Source organism: Epinephelus fuscoguttatus, linkage group LG2 (genome assembly GCF_011397635.1).
Source record: "Epinephelus fuscoguttatus linkage group LG2, E.fuscoguttatus.final_Chr_v1".
NCBI classification, from domain to species: Eukaryota; Metazoa; Chordata; class Actinopteri; order Perciformes; family Serranidae; genus Epinephelus; species Epinephelus fuscoguttatus.
In genome coordinates, this window is record NC_064753.1 from 52,043,322 (window position 1) to 52,063,321 (window position 20,000).

At 45.6% G+C, this 20,000-nt stretch overlaps 2 protein-coding genes across 6 annotated transcripts in view; one reads left to right on the forward strand and one right to left on the reverse strand.

The window, feature by feature from the left end:
• Positions 1–20,000, reverse strand: part of LOC125900157 (uncharacterized) — a 251,790-nt gene that overhangs the window by 33,881 nt on the left and 197,909 nt on the right. Inside the window, exon 3 of one of the 2 annotated variants that reach the window (XR_007450826.1) lies at positions 8,011–8,381. The gene's annotated coding sequence lies outside the window, so the exon portion shown is untranslated. Of the gene's footprint in view, positions 1–7,736; positions 8,382–20,000 lie in introns of those variants that run through there. The other variant, XR_007450825.1, reaches the window with a different exon arrangement.
• Positions 1–20,000, forward strand: part of vps13c (vacuolar protein sorting 13 homolog C) — a 124,632-nt gene that overhangs the window by 11,950 nt on the left and 92,682 nt on the right. For 2 of the 4 annotated variants that reach the window (XM_049594821.1, XM_049594799.1), the window contains exons 5-14: positions 302–403; positions 5,278–5,340; positions 6,162–6,236; positions 6,589–6,698; positions 7,098–7,157; positions 12,692–12,751; positions 14,105–14,185; positions 16,135–16,192; positions 17,741–17,868; positions 19,956–20,000. The exon at positions 19,956–20,000 is cut by the window's right edge and continues 62 nt beyond it. In XM_049594821.1, the coding sequence (XP_049450778.1) occupies positions 302–403; positions 5,278–5,340; positions 6,162–6,236; positions 6,589–6,698; positions 7,098–7,157; positions 12,692–12,751; positions 14,105–14,185; positions 16,135–16,192; positions 17,741–17,868; positions 19,956–20,000 (782 nt within the window). The remainder of the gene's footprint in view (positions 1–301; positions 404–5,277; positions 5,341–6,161; positions 6,237–6,588; positions 6,699–7,097; positions 7,158–12,691; positions 12,752–14,104; positions 14,186–16,134; positions 16,193–17,740; positions 17,869–19,955) is intronic. The other 2 variants (XM_049594805.1, XM_049594813.1) reach the window with 1 other exon arrangement.

Genomic DNA, 20,000 nt, shown 5'->3' on the forward strand with positions numbered 1-20,000 from the left:
GTGTCTGTGTGTCTCTGTGTCTGGGTCTGTGTAGATCTAACTGGTCTGTGTAGATCTAACTGGTCTGTGTAGCTCTAACTGGTCTGTGTAGCTCTAACTGGTCTCTAATCTGGGATTATCCTCTGAAATCCAGACTTCTCCGGTTCCTGTTGTGTGATTCTGGGAGGTTCTGATTCTGTAGAACCTAGCAGGTGTTTTTCCCATTCTGCAGACGGAGTGTGAACGCAACATCATCAGGTGGGTGGGATCTAACACCTGTTCCATCAGACTCACCTGTTCTGTTCTGTTTGTGTTTAAACAGCCATAAAATACGATGCGGCAAAGGAGGAGCGATATCAGCAGGAGGCCAAGCAGAGGGAGCTGCAGCGCATCGAGGAGGCGCTACAGAAGGCCGCCAGCAGAGGTAAGATGGGCTGACCTCTGACCTTTAACCTTTGACCTGAGTGTGTAACACCTGAGGATTCACTTGGCCGGTGTCTCTCTGTCTCCTCTCTGCTCTCTACTGCTCATTCTCTCGCTGCTGTCAGATAAACAACACAAACAGATAAACAACACAAACAGATACACAACACAAACACACAAACACAAACAGATAAACCACACAAACAGATAAACCACACAAACAGATAAACAATACAAACACACAAACACAAGCAGATAAACAACACAAACAGATAAACCACACAAACACAAACAGGTAAACAACACAAACACACAAACACAAACAGATAAACAACACAAACAGATAAACCACACAAACACAAACAGGTAAACAACACAAACACACAAACACAAACAGATAAACAACACAAACACAAACGGGCCTGTATCATGAAGCAGGATTAATGTCTCAGCGAGGTAACTTCAGGGTTAACCCTGGGTTTTCGGTCTCACGAAGCCGGTTCAGTTCTTATCGGGGTAGATCACCATGGTAACTTACTCTGAACGGCTATCCTGCTCCGGAGCAGGGTAAGTTCAGGGTTGAATCTGATCCTATAAAAAGCACCACCCACTGGCCAATCAGCTGTTGATGGCTGACAGAAATGCAGCCCAGTCATGACGGGAAGTTTAATTCATGTGATTGATTTTGATTTGAAAGTTTATTTTGAACATTAAAAAGAAAAGAAAGCAACAACAACAGACAATGAAAAGATTGTTCAAAAAGGAGTGGAAAGAAGTGGAACTTTCATCCCAGCCCTTCATAAGAAAGAAACTGATCATTAGCGGACACTTAATAGCACCATTAATTAGTGCCAACATTTTGTTTTGTTGGAGGAAATGATCCCTGTTAAAGATAATGGGCCTAACTGACAGCTTTGCTGCTGGAAATGTGGAAAGTAGCCTATCATGTCTACACTTCATGGTGTTTGAGGGATTTTCCTTTGTGTTTCTTAAAGAGGGACACTAGGTATATTTCTGCACAGCTGTTAATTTCTAACACAGCTCAATATCAGGATGATTTTATTCAGACTATCAGTTTGGTGTTGATATGATTTAACTGTGGCGTCAGCTTTAAGCTTTATTGTAGCATATATAACGTTATGACAAAGAAGACCAGTTTATCAGACGCAATGATGTTAGACGATAATTGTAATACACGCAGTTCATCTGCAGCATTGATTTCATGGGATTCAAGGGTGTGATCAGTGTCAGATGTACAGGTACAGGTACTGTAGCTACTTGAACCAGTGATGAGACATTTAACCTACACATCATTTTATTTGCTGCCTTGTGTTGTCTTGATTTTTCCTCTCTCCTCCTCTATTTCTTCTTTCCTCACCCGCTTTTCTTCTCTATTATGTGATTTCATTGATGTTTTGACAGGGAATTTCTTTGATAAGCTTTTAGTGGCTTCTAACCTCTCCGGCACTTTTCTTTTTTTAATCTTGTAAATGTTATACTGTCTGTTTTTAACATTATGTGCAAATAAACTAATCTAAACTAAAACTAAACATTATTCATCCCGTTATGCGTTGCCACGCATGTTTCCTCCTCCTGCAGCTGCCACGGTGTTGGCCTTTTCTCTAATGTTGCTTTCTCCTCCTCATATTTTAGTAGAATTAATCTCTGATCCTCACATGAGAAATACTTTTGTTTCCTCACATACGGCGCTCTGTGAGGACACTCAGTGACGCTGCGCTCCTCTCATGATTGTGATTGGTCCGCTGCGTGCGCGTTCACGGCTCTTGATAAAGCAACCCTGGGTTGAGTTACCGAGTTGATATCCAGCGTTGTGATACCGATTATCCTGATTGCCACTGTTAGGGTTAGTCAACCCAGGATAGGTCTGGGTAACCCAGGAAAGGTTGATCTCGCTTCGTGGTACAGGCCCCAGATAAACAACACAAACACAAACAGATAAACAACACAAACACACAAACAGAGGGGTATTCCAGAAAGCGGGTTTAAAAACTCAGAGTAAGTTAACCCTGAGATGAGGGAAACTCTGGGTTTTCAGTTCCAGACAGAGAGGTAACTGAAACTCTGAGTCAGTCACCATGGTAACAGACTCTGTGAACATAACCTGCTCGCTGATAGGTTTTCTTCAATAAACCCTGAGTTTCTCTCTGTCTCCTCCCTCTTACACGCTGTTTCATTTCCTCATTCATTCAGTCCGTGTCAAAGCTTGTATCGAAGCGCATTCATTAGCGGAGATTTACCGTCTGTCACAGTCTAAATCCTGCTGGATATTAGTTTGTTACTCAGGACTGTCTGAAGTTACTGAATTTATGCACATCAGTCATTTCTTTGGACATCAGCTTTTGTCTTTACATTCAAATATTACACAGCGAGAATTCACCTCAGCTCAGAATCAAACCTCTGTCCTTTTATATTTATTATTTTTATAACACTGTGCACAAGGATCAGACTGTCAGTCTGTCAGAGCAGCTCCCACATGTTTATTGCACATAATGTGTAGGTCTAATTATTTAAATGTTAAAATGGGTATGAAGCTTTAGACACGTAGTATCAGTGACTAATGATCTCTATCACTGATGTCACTGGTCGCACTGATGGAACATAACTCCTATAGCCTAATATTGGGGATTATATGTTCATATTTCTGAGTGAGCAATGGTGCAGCATTTCACTGTCTTTACATTTACTACATTTGTAGCTGAAATAAAGTCACTGAATGCTGTTGAGTCAAGATACAAATAGATGTGCAACATTTTCAAATCTACTGTATTTTAACCTCAACGTCTTTTCAGGTGCAAATCACCAAACATATTATTACTGGGTCAGACTGTGAGTTTACAGTCATGTCTTTATGTCTTTGATCTATAGCCTAGCCTATATGTTTGAAATCTTCTGCCTCCTGTGTTTTTCCCCATCAGATTAAATCTGAACAAATATATTATGATATATTATTAATATAATGTAATGTATCTACAGCCTGATACACAGTCAGATTCCACCACTTTATCTTCATTAAGGAAATGTAAGTCTGATAAATGATGAATAAACTTTTTTATTAACTTTATGGTTAACTTATTGACACTTTCCTCGCTCTGACTCAGGCTCTTCTTTTAAAGATAAACGTGCACCGTCTGCTACACATGCATTAATATCTCTACATCCACTGGATTAAAATGGAGGCGCTGTCTTTTATTGACCTGTTGCCATGGTGAATCGTGGAGTCGGAGCTCCATTGATGATGGCTTTTTATTGTCGGCTTAACTCAGAGTGAACATACTCAGAGTTGACTGAACTAACTCAGATCAGCTGTTCTGGAACCGGTAACTCAGAGTTTCCCATCTCAGGGTAAATCAGCTCAGAGTTCAGGGTTAGACTCAGAGTTTGTTGAACCTCCTACCTGGAATACCCCTCAGATAAACAACACAAACACAAACAGATAAACAACACAAACAGATACACAACACAAACAGCACAAACAAACAACACAACCAGATACACAACATAAACAGATAAACAGCACAAACAAATAACACAAACACATAAACACAAACACATAAACAAGCTGCAGTCACTTAGGAAAATGTTTGTGTGTCACAGAAACCTTTGTTTAATTTTATAAGTTCAATACAAAACATTTTTAACCAATCAAATCAGAATCAGGTGGGGCTTCACAAATGGAGGCGGAGCTTAACAATGGAGGCGGGGCATTGAGGTTGTCGTGCATCATGTCCCGTCCACAGCTCACCACACACCATGAACGACAGCAGAGCTCAGTCAGTTTACTTCCTGTCAGCTCAGTGCCACAGTCTCCTGTGTGTCTCCATCCTGAAACTGACGGTAAACACGGCGACCATTTATTTATTTAATAGTTTATTTGTTTAAGAAGGGACAGTGTACATCAATGAACGTTCCTTTTAAAGAAAAAAAAAGAAAATGTAGATGCACCCAATTGCAGCCAGGGGCTGATTTACACTGGTAGTCCTCCTGCCAGATGTTTATCAGCATAGTTCCTAAAAAGTAATAAAAAATCAATACAGAACACACAGAATATGCAATTACAATTTAAGATACATTAAAACACATAACCATCTTATCGTCGCAGCATAGAGTCGGCCAGCGACACATAACAGTAATATTGCACACATCATGTTGCCTCCAGTGCCTTAAGTATGTATATGCTTTATGTCTTGTTTCTGGGTGCAACCAGGTAACAAGCAGACGGGGGAGAGGGGGCTGTAAGGGCTGTGTGGATAGAGTGTCAGCCTGTAGCAATGCAGAGTCCAGTACATAGAGCTTGTTGTGGTTGTGATCAGTTGTGGTAGATGACAGTAGTAGATGTAGAGACATTGGCAGTTAAAGCACAGTCAAATTGAGCACATGCAAGACAATAGAACAACAAGACATTAAAAAAGTTGTCCATGTACAATTATATATCAGACGCACCGCCAGCTAGCGGCCAATCAGAATCATTTATTAATGTAACCTGAGTAACAGGTACAGATGGTGGAATAATCCGCTCAGTGAAACACGGGTCAGTCATGTGACTCAGGGAGTGATTCACTGACCAGGTACAGATCAGGTCGTCTCAGACACATCGCAGAGCTCAGAGAGTTCGTACAGAGACAAGATACTGATCAGGCTGAGCTCAGGGGGTGAGTGAGTGAATGGATGGATGGATGGATGGATGGATGATGAATTTATGAATGGGTGAATGGATGGATGAATGAGTGAATGGATGGATGGATGGATGGATGGATGATGAATTCATGAATGAATGAATGAATGAATGAGTGAATGGATGGATGGATGAACATATTAACGTGTTGTCTGTACTGTTCATGCTGCGTTTGCTGTCAGCGTCTCAAACTGGAGATCTGCTGTTCAGCCTGGAGAGTGTTGTTTACAAGGAGCCTCAATGTGGTAAACACACACACACATTTATACAGAAACACTATAAACAATTTTTAAAACTTCAGATTGAGTTTGAAAAAAGTTCTTAAACAACATTTACAGATTAAATGAAACTGATGAGTTCTTCAACAGGAGTTAAGGGTTATAAATAATCCCTTAAATGAGAGGAGGAATCCCTTAAATGAAACTCCTCAGAGTCCTGTTTGTTATTAACCTGATGATATCTGTCACAGTGTTGAAGGAGAGGATTATGGGATTTATTTAAAATTAAACATGTTGATTAATCAGTGTGTGTCTCAGAGCTGCTTAAGTTCAGTTTGAACTGCTCCACCTGCCTCCACCTGTGTCCACCTGTCTTCACCTACATCCACGTCTCCACCTGTCTTCACCTGTCTTCACCTGCCTCCACCTGTCTCCACCTGCCTTCACCTGTGTCCACCTGTCTCCACCTGCCTTCACCTGTCTTCACCTGCATCCACCTGTCTCCACCTGTCTTCACCTGTCTCCACCTGTCTCCACCTGTCTCCACCTGCCTCCACCTGTCTTCACCTGCCTCCACCTGTCTCCACCTGTCTTCACCTACATCCACATGTCTCCACCTGTCTCCACCTGCCTTCACCTGTGTCCACCTGTCTCCACCTGCCTTCACCTGTCTTCACCTACATCCACCTGTCTCCACCTGTCTTCACCTGTCTCCACCTGCCTCCACCTGTCTCCACCTGCCTCCACCTGCCTCCAATAACCTTTAGATTAAAGTGCTTCCTGCTTCCTGTCTGTGTTTTCGGGCTTCCTGTCTCTAACTGCCGTCTCTGTCTTTAACGCTGCCAAAGTCCCAAAAGGATCCAAAAAACACAAAAAGACCAGAAAAGGTCTGAAGAAGCTGAAACGACACGACAACAAGACAGGTACGTCTTCACCTCACTGTCCCACCTGTCCCACCTAACAGAGTCCAGACTGAACCAGATGAAGACTCTGATCCTCCTCACATCATGAAGACATTAGATCTTCCTGTCTGTCTCAGGTCTCCGTTCAGGTCCGATCAGCTGACGGACATCCTGTCTCAGGTCTCCGTTCAGGTCTGATCAGCTGACGGACGTCCTGTCTCAGGTCTCTGTTCAGGCTCAGGTCTGATCAGCTGACGGATGTCCTGTCTGAGGTCTCTGTTCAGGTCCGATCAGCTGACGGACGTCGTGTCTTGGTTTTTTTGTTCAGGTCTCTGTCCCGTCTCATGTCCTCACAGTCCTCTGTCTGTTTCAGAAAAACCTCCGGAGGAGAAAAAGGACACGTTTGTGGAGAAACTGGCGACTCAGGTGATCAAAAACCTGCAGGTGAAGATCAGCAGCATCCACCTGCGCTACGAGGACGACGTGAGTACTGGTCCAGGTCCAGCACCAGGTTCAGGTCCAGGTCCAGGTCCAGCACCAGGTTCAGGTTCAGGTCCAGGTCCAGCACCAGGTTCAGGTTCAGGTCTAGGTCCAGGTCTAGGTCTAAGCCTAGGTCCAGGTCCAGGTCCAGGTCCAGCACCAGGTCCAGGTCCAGGTCCAGCACCAGGTTCAGGTTCAGGTCCAGGTCTAGGTCTAGGTTCAGTTCCAGGTCCAGCACCAGGTTCAGGTTCACGTCCAGGTCTAGGTTCACATCCAGGTGTACAGTTATCACTTGTAGAACCCACCTGTTCACTGTGGTGTTGTCGTAGTGACGGACAGGTGATTCCATCAAACAGGAAGTGAGGTTTCAGCAGGTGAACCTGTGATGTGTTTGTGTTTCAGCTGTTAGACCCACAACGCCCCCTGTCCATGGGAGTTACACTGTCCGAGCTCAGCCTGCAGGTAACACACACATACACACACATACACACTATGGAGTACCATACGTTTCAAAATACGTGTGCAGCAATCGACTAAACGTGTCACGTGCGTGCTTTGACACCTGTGCAGCAAAGCAACGCCTGACGTGTCATGTAGTTTCCCCATTGACTTATAACGGTCATGTGTGCACGTGCACGTGTAAGCGTGATGACTGCTGCACGCCGCATAATCACAGGATGCGGAGTGACTACGCGTAACATTTATGCGTTTTTGTGAACGCATGCATAAACGCACACATGAAGAAAATAGAACATTTTTGTCACGCGTGCACGCGTACTATGACGTGCGTAAAGTACATCACGTGTAACAAGAAGATGCGTACTATACTTAGAGTGTGTGCACGTCTGTCTGTCACCGTTGGAGAAATGTTGTTAAGTGTCCACACGCACTTGTTGATTCTACACAACCGGAAATTTATCTGCATCACGCACACCAGTCCGCGTACATGAACGCCTCACGTAGTTTCCTTTTTCTTTTTCTTTCTTTTTTTACTTTTCTGTTTGCTGCTGCCTTTGATTAAATCAAATCTGAGCCCTCTTCTTCTCACACTGCACTGTAACCTTTATTCTGTTTTATCTGTCTTCCTTTGAGGTCTTATTTCTGTCTCCTATCTAGGTTTTAATTCTAACTTAATTGTAGTCTTTTTATCAATTCAATCAATCAATCAATTTTATTTATACAGCCCAATATCACAAATCACAATTTGCCTCACAGGGCTTTACAGCATACGACATCCCTCTGTCCTTATGACCCTCACAGCTGATCAGGAAAAACTCCCCAAAAAACCCTTTAACGGGGAAAAAACGGTAGAAACCTCAGGAAGAGCAACTGAGGAGGGATCCCTCTTCCAGGACGGACAGACGTGCAATAGATGTCGTACAGAACAGATCAACATGATAAATTAACAGTAATCCACATGACACAATGAGACAGAGAGAGAGAGAGAGAGAGAGAGAGATGCAGGTAATGACAGTAGCTTACAACAACATTATTGAAAGTAATAATATTATAGTTATAGTTCTGGCTACTGTGGTACAATATGTTGAAAGTATGTATTAATATCTGGCAGTATACATGTGTGACAATAGTCATATGTGTATAATAACAGTAGAAGTATGACTAATGACTAATGATGGCAGCAGCAGCAGCAGGAGGCATCTGGCAGGACCACGGCAGCAGCACAACCTATTGCTTTTACTTGCTGTATATTTTATGTAAAGCACTTTGAATTGCCTTGTTGTTGAAATGTGCTATACAGATAAACTTGCCTTGCCTAGTGAGCGTTACCATAATTTATTTCAGTCAAATATTTTCTTCCAAAATTGGCTGATATTGAAGAAAATACAAAATTAGGCTTCAGACTTTCTGTTCTTCTTTTGCAATTTAATGAAATATTTTTTTTTTAATACACACACAAAAAACATGGTAGCACCCTACCCAGTGAGCTGCTCTGCTCTCTGTAGTAATGGTACAATAAATATTTCATGCAAATACTTTCTTCCACAATACTAAAAAAAACTGTATCTAGTCTACTAACTTTGTGTTTGTGTTTTTCCAATTACATCTAATAATAATACTTAAAAAAACAACTATAATTATACATGTCTGTGTAGAGTGTATTATTGGCTCAATGGCACCATCTACTGGATGAAAATAGAACACAGAAATAGAATGAAATGGAAAAGGAAACTACGTGAGGCGTTCATGTACGCGGACTGGTGCACGCGATGCAGATAAATTTCCGGTTGCGTAGTATCAAAAAATGTGAACGCGCGTGTGTGTGGACACTTCACAACATTTCTGCAACAGTGACAGACATGCACACGCTGTAAGTACAGTACGCATCTTCTTGTTATGCCTGAAATACAACACGCATGCACGTATGCACGCATGCACGCGTACCAAAATTTACTATGTTAAAGGAGCTATATGTAAGAAATACAAAGCAAATAGTCATAAATCCTCCTAATATGTCACAGAGACTAAGGAATAATGTTTATATAACGTACTGATCTGACCGACAACAATAGTACGGCCAGAATATTCGCATTTAAAAAAATTTTTACAGTCTGCAAATCATGTTTACGTTTTGAATTTGTGTTTTGGCCTGTTGCGCCACCCACCGCTGTCTACCAGTCACGCAGTCAGTAGAGTCTCAGCATCAGTTACAGTTACGACTGAGCTACAGCAGCACGGCAAGCAGCATTAGTAGTGTCCCAGTACATAGCATTAGCAGCCGGCTCCTCAGTTGCATAGATATATATACGTAGATGCCGCATTCAACGGTGCTCCTCATTGGAGCGATACGTCAACGCGGCCGCCATCTTGCCCAGGTGGAGCCGTGCTGCCTAATGCATGTATGTCTATTGAGGCAGGAGATTATTTATGATTAAAATCATCATTACTCGCTGAATTCTCAACTGATTTTCATGCGGTTTGGTTTGTTACAATCGTCAGACATGTAGTTATGATACAGGATACTTGGTTAAATAAAAAATGCAGTTTTTCATACCAAAATATTTGATCTTATGTAGATAAAGTAACAGTAATAGTACAACACATTTAAACTAAACTTTCCCCATGTAATAAATATTCTTTTTTCTTACTAGATGTACAATGCCCACCATGATGTCATTTAATTATTAATTTTGATTAGCTATAAATGTTTATTCACATTTCACACAATGTGCAAAAAACAGTGTATCAGCAGGGTTGTGCCGAGCTGCAGTGTAGATACACATTCTGATTAACAAATGTTGGTTTTGTACAAGTGAAAATAAATGACGTAGAGCTGCATGTTTACACAACATTTTGCTTTAATCTTATATGTATAACACCACAGTGCTCATGGGAGCCTGGACACAGAACTGTTTACATTATTAGGTCATACTTACAAAAAATACAGTGTACAGTAGCTAGTATTATTTTTTGGAGTCTGCCCAGTCCAGTCAAAGTCCTCAGGTCTGAAGTGACAGCTGCAGATGACTGAGGAGTCACTGGGACAAAGTCCTTTCTCCTCACTGCTGCTACCCATGCCCGTCTCCTATCTGTGTTTTTTGGGAAACTACACACAAAATAAGTGTGTCAGAAAAACGCAGTTCCACATAATTTGTCGTTACAATTCAGGCCACAAGTTAACTACTAACGTTATGCTGCGTTATGTCACGTTGGTGCCATGAAACAGATAGTTGACAGTTTGGAATAACACATACACCGACACAGCTGTTTGACAAAGCATCATGGTCTGAACAGGTCAGAGCACCTAAGCAAGATGGCGGCGGTATTGACGCAGCCCACAAGCCAGGGTGCGGCATCTACGTATATACAGTACAGGCCAAAAGTTTGGACACACCTTCTCATTCAATGCGTTTTCTTTATTTTCATGACTATTTACATTGTAGATTCTCACTGAAGGCATCAAAACTATGAATGAACACATGTGGAGTTATGTACTTAACAAAAAAAGGTGAAATAACTGAAAACATGTTTTATATTCTAGTTTCTTCAAAATAGCCACCCTTTGCTCTGATTACTGCTTTGCACACTCTTGGCATTCTCTCCATGAGCTTCAAGAGGTAGTCACCTGAAATGGTTTTCCAACAGTCTTGAAGGAGTTCCCAGAGGTGTTTAGCACTTGTTGGCCCCTTTGCCTTCACTCTGCGGTCCAGCTCACCCCAAACCATCTCCATTGGGTTCAGGTCCGGTGACTGTGGAGGCCAGGTCATCTGCCGCAGCACTCCATCACTCTCCTTCTTGGTCAAATAGCCCTTACACAGCCTGGAGGTGTGTTTGGGGTCATTGTCCTGTTGAAAAATAAATGATCGTCCAACTAAACGCAAACCGGATGGGATGGCATGTCGCTGCAGGATGCTGTGGTAGCCATGCTGGTTCAGTGTGCCTTCAATTTTGAATAAATCCCCAACAGTGTCACCAGCAAAACACCCCACACCATCACACCTCCTCCTCCATGCTTCACAGTGGGAACCAGGCATGTGGAATCCATCCGTTCACCTTTTCTGCGTCTCACAAAGACACGGCGGTTGGAACCAAAGATCTCAAATTTGGACTCATCAGACCAAAGCACAGATTTCCACTGGTCTAATGTCCATTCTTTGTGTTTCTTGGCCCAAACAAATCTCTTCTGCTTGTTGCCTCTCCTTAGCAGTGGTTTCCTAGCAGCTATTTGACCATGAAGGCCTGATTGGCGCAGTCTCCTCTTAACAGTTGTTCTAGAGATGGGTCTGCTGCTAGAACTCTGTGTGGCATTCATCTGGTCTCTGATCTGAGCTGCTGTTAACTTGCGATTTCTGAGGCTGGTGACTGGATGAACTTATCCTCAGAAGCAGAGGTGACTCTTGGTCTTCCTTTCCTGGGTCGGTCCTCATGTGTGCCAGTTTCGTTGTAGCGCTTGATGGTTTTTGCGACTCCACTTGGGGACACATTTAAAGTTTTTGCAATTTTCCAGACTGACTGACCTTCATTTCTTAAAGTAATGATGGCCACTCGTTTTTCTTTAGTTAGCTGATTGGTTCTTGCCATAATATGAATTTTAACAGTTGTCCAATAGGGCTGTCGGCTGTGTATTAACCTGACTTCTGCACAACACAACTGATGGTCCCAACCCCATTGATAAAGCAAGAAATTCCACTAATTAACCCTGATAAGGCACACCTGTGAAGTGAAAACCATTTCAGGTGACTACCTCTTGAAGCTCATGGAGAGAATGCCAAGAGTGTGCAAAGCAGTAATCAGAGCAAAGGGTGGCTATTTTGAAGAAACTAGAATATAAAACATGTTTTCAGTTATTTCACCTTTTTTGTTAAGTACATAACTCCACATGTGTTCATTCATAGTTTTGATGCCTTCAGTGAGAATCTACAATGTAAATAGTCATGAAAATAAAGAAAACGCATTGAATGAGAAGGTGTGTCCAAACTTTTGGCCTGTACTGTATATCTATGCCTCAGCTGTATCCCGGCAGCAGCGTTAGCAGCGTCCTGGTACATAGCATTAGCAGTCTCCTCAGCTGTATCTCGGCAGCAGCGTTAGCAGTGTCCTGGTACATAGCATTAGCAGTCTCCTCAGCTGTATCTCGGCAGCAGCGTTAGCAGCGTCCTGGTACATAGCATTAGCAGTCTCCTCAGCTGTATCCCGGCAGCAGCGTTAGCAGTGTCCTGGTACATAGCATTAGCAGTCTCCTCAGCTGTATCCCGGCAGCAGCGTTAGCAGCAGAGAAGCCGGACTTGCTCGAACGGTCCGCTGGAAAACCAAAGATCAAGGACGTGGCGACGCGGCCCTGAGCAAACAAATCAGTCTCCAGCGTGCCGCTGTCCAGCAACCTCAAATCACACACACACACACACACACACACACACAGACACACAGACACACACACACAGACACACACACAGACACACAGACACACACACACACACACACACACACACACACACAGACTCAGGTGATGTTTACTTGTTGTTGTTTGTTTATTCCAGACAACAGATGAGAACTGGAGGTCCTGTATCCTGAATGAAGCGGCAAAGATCATCTATAAGGTGAGACATGTTCTTCTGTGCTCCTGAGTGTTCTCCTGAGTGTTCTCCAGTGTATTCTCCTGAGTGTTCTCCTGTGTGCTGTCCTGTGTTCTCCTGTGTGCTGTCCTGTGTTCTCCTGAGTGTTCTCCTGTGTGTTCTCCTGAGTGTTCTCCTGAGTGTTCTTCTGTTCTCCTGAGTGTTCTCCTGTGTGTTCTCCTGTGTCCTCCTATGCTCTCCTGTGTTCTCCTGTGTGCTCTACTGTGCTGTCCTGTATGTTCTCCTGAGTGTTCTCCTGTTTGTGCTCCTGAGTGTTCTCCTGTGTGTTCTCCTGAGTGTTCTTCTGTGCTCCTGAGTGTTCTCCTGTGTGTTCTCCTGTGTCCTCCTATGCTCTCCTGTGTTCTCCTGTGTGCTCTACTGTGCTGTCCTGTATGTTCTCCTGAGTGTTCTCCTGTTTGTGCTCCTGAGTGTTCTCCTGTGCGTTCTCCTGTGTGTTCTCCTGAGTGTTCTCCTGGGTGTTCTCCTGTATGTTCTCCTGAGTGTTCTCCTGTTTGTGCTCCTGAGTGTTCTCCTGTGCGTTCTCCTGTGTGTTCTCCTGTGTGTTCTCCTGTGTGTTCTCCTGAGTGTTCTCCTGGGTGTTCTCCTGTGTGTTCTCCTGTGCGTTCTCCTGTGTGTTCTCCTGTGTGTTCTCCTGAGTGTTCTCCTGGGTGTTCTCCAGAGTACTCTTCTGAGTTTTCTCCGGAGTACTCTTCTGAGTTTTCTCCTGTGTGTTCTCCTGAGTGTTCTCCTGAGTGTTCTCCTGTGTGTTCTCCTGTGTGTTTTCCTGGGTGTTCTCCTGTGTGTTCTCCTGTGTGTTCTCCTGAGTGCTCTTCTGAGTGTTCTCCTGAGTGTTCTCTTGTGTGTTTTCCTGAGTGTTCTCCTGAGTGTTCTCCGGAGTACTCTTCTGAGTTTTCTCCTGAGTGTTCTCCTCTGTGTTCTCCTGAGTGTTCTCCTCTGTGTTCTCCTGAGTGTTCTCCTGTGTGTTCTCCTGAGTGCTCTTCTGAGTGTTCTCTTGAGTGTTCTCTTGAGTGTTCTCCTGTGTGTTCTCCTGAGTGCTCTTCTGAGTGTTCTCTTGAGTGTTCTCCTGTGTGTTTTCCTGAGTGTTCTCCTGTGTGTTCTCCTCCATGTTCTCCTGAGTGTTCTCCTGTGTGTTCTCCTGAGTGTTCTCCTGTGTGTTTTCCTGGGTGTTCTGATGTGTGTTCTCCTCAATGTTCTCCTGAGTGTTCTCCTGAGTGTTCTCGTTAGTGTTCTGTAATTTGATTGGTTGGTGAGACAGTAGACTCAGTCGGTGTCTGTGTCTGTTGTTTACTGTTGTTTTGACTTGTTTGTTTGTGTCAGCTGGGCCGTCTGGAGTGTCTCTGCGCCTACTGGAACGTCAACAGTCCCATCTTTTACAAAGGATCATGGGACGACATCGTGGTGAGTCCTCGCTGTTTGTCTCGTCAGCAGAGTTGCAACAAACAAACAAACAAAACAACAAACAGACAATCTAAAACACAAAACAGAACAGTTCTTTAAGCAACAAAGGAAGAAAAACATGCCGGTGTGTGTTTACATGTCTGTGTTTACATGTTTACATAGTTTTATGAGGTCACATGTTTAGTACGTTGACATCACTTCCTGTCTCTCTGTCTGTAGACATGTTTTAGAATAAACTTTGTTCTTCATCACTGACTGTACTTTGTATTCTCAACTAATGTGACGACTCCTCCTCCTCTCTTCCTCCCCTCCTCTTCTCCTCCTCCCCTCTTCCTCTCGTCCTCGTCTCCACCTCTTTGTCTCCTCTTCCTCCCCTCCTCTTCTCCTCCTCCCCTCTTCCTCTCGTCCTCGTCTCCACCTCTTTGTCTCCTCCTCCTCCCCTCCTCCTTCCCCCCTCCTCCTCTCGTCCTCGTCTCAACCTCTTTGTCTCCTCCTCCTCTCCTCCTCCTCTCTCCCTCCCCTCCTCCTCCCCTCCTCCTCTCCTCCTCCTTCCCCCCCTCCTCCTCTCGTCCTTGTCTCCTCGTCTCCACCTCTTTGTCTCCTCCTCCTCTCCTCCTCTCCTCCTCCTCCCCTCCTCCTTTCTTCATCTCCTCATCTCCACCTCTTTGTTCTCCTCCTCCTCCCCTCCTCCTCTCTTCATCATCTCCTCATCTCCACCTCTTTGTTCTCCTTCTCCTCCTCTCCTCCTCCCCTCCTCCTCTCTTGATCATCTCCTCATCTCCACCTCTTTGTTCTCCTCCTCTTCCTCTCCTCCTCCTCCCCTCCTCCTCTCTTCATCATCTCCTCATCTCCACCTCTTTGTTCTCCTTCTCCTCCTCTCCTCCTCCCCTCCTCCTCTCTTGATCATCTCCTCATCTCCACCTCTTTGTTCTCCTCCTCTTCCTCTCCTCCTCCTCCCCTCCTCCTCTCTTCATCATCTCCTCATCTCCACCTCTTTGTTCTCCTCCTCTTCCTCCCCTCCTCTTCTCCTCCTCCCCTCTTCCTCTCGTCTTCGTCTCCACCTCTTTGTCTCCTCCTCCTCCCCTCCTCCTTCCCCCCTCCTCCTCTCGTCCTCGTCTCCTCTTCTCCTCCTCCCCTCGTCCTCTCATCCTCGTCTCAACCTCTTTCTCTCCTCCTCCTCTCCTCCTCCTCTCTCCCTCCCCTCCTCCTCCCCTCCTCCTCTCCTCCTCCTTCCCCCCTCCTCCTCTCGTCCTCGTCTCCTCGTCGCCACCTCTTTGTCTCCTCCTCCTCTCCTCCTCTCCTCCTCCTCCCCTCCTCCTTTCTTCATCATCTCCTCATCTCCACCTCTTTGTTCTCCTCCTCCTCCCCTCCTCCTCTCTTCATCATCTCCTCATCTCCACCTCTTTGTTCTCCTCCTCCTCCTCCTCCTCCTCCTCTCCTCCTCCCCTCCTCCTCTCTTCATCATCTCCTCATCTCCACCTCTTTGTTCTCCTCCTCTTCCTCTCCTCCTCCTCCCCTCCTCCTCTCTTCATCATCTCCTCATCTCCACCTCTTTGTTCTCCTCCTCCTCCTCTCCTCCTCCTCCCCTCCACCTCTCTTCATCATCTCCTCATCTCCACCTCTTTGTTCTCCTCCTCCTCCTCTCCTCCTCCCCTCCACCTCTCTTCATCATCTCCTCATCTCCAACTCTTTGTTCTCCTCCTCCTCCTCTCCTCCTCCACCACCTCCTCCTCTCTTGATCATCTCCTCATCTCCACCTCTTTGTTCTCCTCCTCTTCCTCTCCTCCTCCTCCCCTCCTCCTCTCTTCATCATCTCCTCATCTCCACCTCTTTGTTCTCCTCCTCCTCCCCTCCTCCTCCCCTCCTCCTCTCTTCATCATCTCCTCATCTCCACCTCTTTGTTCTCCTCCTCCTCCTCTCCTCCTCCACCACCTCCTCCTTCTCCTCAGGATCAGTTGAAGTCTGGTATCAGCAGTAAGGATCAGGAGCTTCCTCACTATCAGTACAGTGAGTCCGTCACTTTGTTGTTGTTGTTGTTGTTGTATTGTTTACTGATTAACCCTTCCCTGTCAGCTGATATTGATCCACAGCAGCAGACGTTAGTTGATCATGTGACGTCATGAGACCTGTCTCTGACATCGCAAACAGGAAGTGACAGAGGTCTGATCAGCAGTGATCAGTAGTTATTGATCAGGGCCCTGTTTCAGAAAGATCAGAAAGATGAAACCCTGAGTCAGTTACTATGGCAACATACTCTGTGAAGCTAACCTGCTGAGTCACAGGTTTGCTTCATGTCAGCCTGAGGCTGAGCGTGTAGCAGGAAGTAGAAACATGGCGTGTCCTTTAGTGAATGAAGTGGTGGAGGTTGAGGCCCAGTGTATTCAGAGGCTGTTGTGTAAGGAGAAGGTGATTAGAGCCTGTTTGGATGTCTCCCTGGAGGAGTGTCTGTATGAAAGATACTGTTTGACCTCACACTCTGTCATTTATCTAACAATCTGTTCCACCCACATATATCACATATTACACATCCTGGATTTACATTATCATCACAGCACATTTTATGCATTGTCCTTTGATTCTTTTCTTTATAACATCAGAGACACTGAACACATCAGAGAGACAGCGGTTTGTCGGCCCGTGAGAAAAGTGTCTCTGGCTCTGAAAAGACTTTGGACCCTTGTTGTGGTTTTCCCTGGACATAAATCACAGTCCATTATTAAAGTAATTACCACGGAGCATCGGTGGCTCAGTGGATGGAGCGGACGCCCCGTGATCAGACGCAGCGGCCGTGGGTTCAAACCCAGCCTGCTGTCCTGTGCTACATGTCGTTCCCTCTCTCCCCATAACGTTATGCTGACATTAAAGGCAATAAAAGCCCAAAAATAATGTTTAAAAAAAGAACTGCAGGTTTGTCAGTGTTGATGAGAAATGAATCTGCGTGGATACATGATGCAGTGATTCATGAATACTTTTCATATATTCAGAGACTCTGCGGTGTAACTGGCTCACTGATGGGACTCAACATCCCATAATAGCTCCATGTGAGAATAAAGGGGATTACATGAAGTCATTTCACAGCAGTTAAATGAACCTCAGCCTAATATTGACAGAATGAAGTCAGTAGAAACAAAACTTTTACCAGTCTGTTTGATAGCTGTGTGTTTGATGTTGAGTTTGTGCCCAGTGTGTTTGGGCTCCATCACATTACAGCGGAATAACTTATATTCAAATATATGAACACTGTTAAGATAGAAACATGTTTCTGTATGTTGACACATGACCTCATCACATGACATGACATCACCTCACATTACCTATTAACTCTGCAGTCTGGTCCCATCACACCTGATCCTGATCCAGATCCCTGAAAAAGGGCCCTGATGATGTCACTGTTTACAGTCTCATGTCACTGAGGAGACAGGACGGTGTGGACATTTCTTTGTTAAGACAGTTTGACCCTCACAGGGAGCTGTACTGACCATCAGCATCATCACTTCCTGCTGCTCTCTGATTGGTTGTTTTTGTTTGTTTGTTTGTTTGTTTGTCTGTTTGTAGTCTTTAAGCCGATCTTTGCTTCAGCTAAAATCTGCATCAACCCGAACGCTGAGCTGGAACTGAAGAGTCCTAAAGTCAAGATACACCTGGAGGTCCAGAACATCGGCATTGAGATGACCAAACCTCAGGTGAGACAGGCAGGGGACAGACAAGAGGGGCAGACAGACGGGACAGACAGGAGGGACAGACAGGGGGGACAGACAGACAGGAGGGGCAGACAGGGGGGACAGACAGGAGGGGCAGACAGACAGGAGGGGCAGACAGGGGGGACAGACAGACAGGAGGGGCAGACAGGAGGCACAGACAGACAGGAGGGGCAGACAGGGGGGACAAGACAGGTGAGACAAGACAGGTGAGACAAAACAGGGACAGTCAGGTTGGACAGACAGATGAGACAAGACAGGTGGGGCAGACAGACAGGTGGGGGGGGACAGACAGGAGGGACATATAGGGGCAGGCAGACAGACAGGTGGGAGGGACAGACAGGTGAGACAAGACAGGTGAGACAAAACAGGAGGGACAGACAGGTTGGACAGACAGATGAGACAAGACAGGTGGGGCAGACAGGTGGGACAGGTGGTTGGACAGGTGTGCAGGTGGTGAGACAGGTGTACAGGTAGTTGGACAGGTGAGACAGGTGTACAGGTGGTGAGACAGGTGTACAGGTTGTGAGACAGGTGTACAGGTGGTTGGACAGGTGAGACAGGTATATAGGTGGTGAGACAGGTAGTGAGACAGATGTACAGGAGGTGAGACAGGTGTACAGGTGGTGAGACAGATATACAGGTGGTGAGACAGGTGTACAGGTAGTGAGACAGATGTACAGGTGGTGAGACAGGTGTACAGGTGGTTGGACAGGTGAGACATGTATACAGGTGGTGAGACAGGTGTACAGGTGGTGAGACAGATGTACAGGTGGTGAGACAGATGTACAGATGGTGAGACAGATGTACAGGTGGTGAGACAGATGTACAGGTGGTTGGACAGGTGTACAGGTGGTGAGTCAGGTGTACAGGTGATTGGACAGGTGAGACAGGTGTACAGGTGGTGAGACAGATGTACAGGTGATTGGACAGGTGAGACAGGTGTACAGGTGGTGAGACAGATGTACAGGTGGTTGGACAGGTGTACAGGTGGTGAGACAGGTGTACAGGTGATTGGACAGGTGAGACAGGTGTACAGGTGGTGAGACAGATGTACAGGTAGTTGGACAGGTGAGACAGGTGTACAGGTGGTGAGACAGATGTACAGGTGGTGAGACAGGAGTACAGGTGATTGGACAGGTGAGACAGGTGTACAGGTTGTGAGACAGATGTACAGGTGGTGAGACAGGAGTACAGGTGGTTGGACAGGTGTACAGGTGGTGAGACGGGTGTACAGGTGGTGACACAGATGTACAGGTGGTGAGACAGGTGTACAGGTGATTGGACAGGTGAGACAGATGTACAGGTGGTGAGACAGGTGTACAGGTGGTGAGACAGGTGTACAGGTTGTGAGTCAGGTGTACAGGTGGTTGGACAGGTGAGACAGGTGTACAGGTGGTGAGAGAGATGTACAGGTGGTGAGACAGGTGTACAGGTGGTTGGACAGGTGAGACAGATGTACAGGTGGTGAGACAGGTGTACAGGTGATTGGACAGGTGAGACAGGTGTACAGGTGGTGAGACAGGTGAGACAGATGTACAGGTGGTGAGACAGGTGTACAGGTGATTGGACAGGTGAGACAGGTGTACAGGTGGTGAGACAGGTGTACAGGTGGTTGGACATGTGTACACGTGGTGAGACAGATGTACAGGTGGTGAGACAGGTGTATAGGTGGTGAGACAGGTGTACAGGTGGTGAGACAGGTGTACAGGTGGTTGGACATGTGTACATGTGGTGAGACAGATGTACAGGTGGTGAGACAGGTGTACAGGTGGTGACACAGGTGTACAGTTGGTGAGATAGATGTGCAGGTGGTTGGACAGGTGTACAGGTGGTTGGACAGGTGTACAGGTGGTTGGACAGGTGTACAGGTGGTGAGACAGATGTACAGGTGGTGAGACAGGTGTACAGGTGGTGACACAGGTGTACAGTTGGTGAGATAGATGTGCAGGTGGTTGGACAGGTGTACAGGTGGTTGGACAGGTGTACAGGTGGTGACACAGGTGTACACATGGTGAGACAGATGTACAGGTAGTGAGACAGGTGCTGTTGACGTCTCATGTTCTCTGCAGTACCTGACCATGGTGGAGCTGCTGGAGTCTGTGGACTGCATGGTG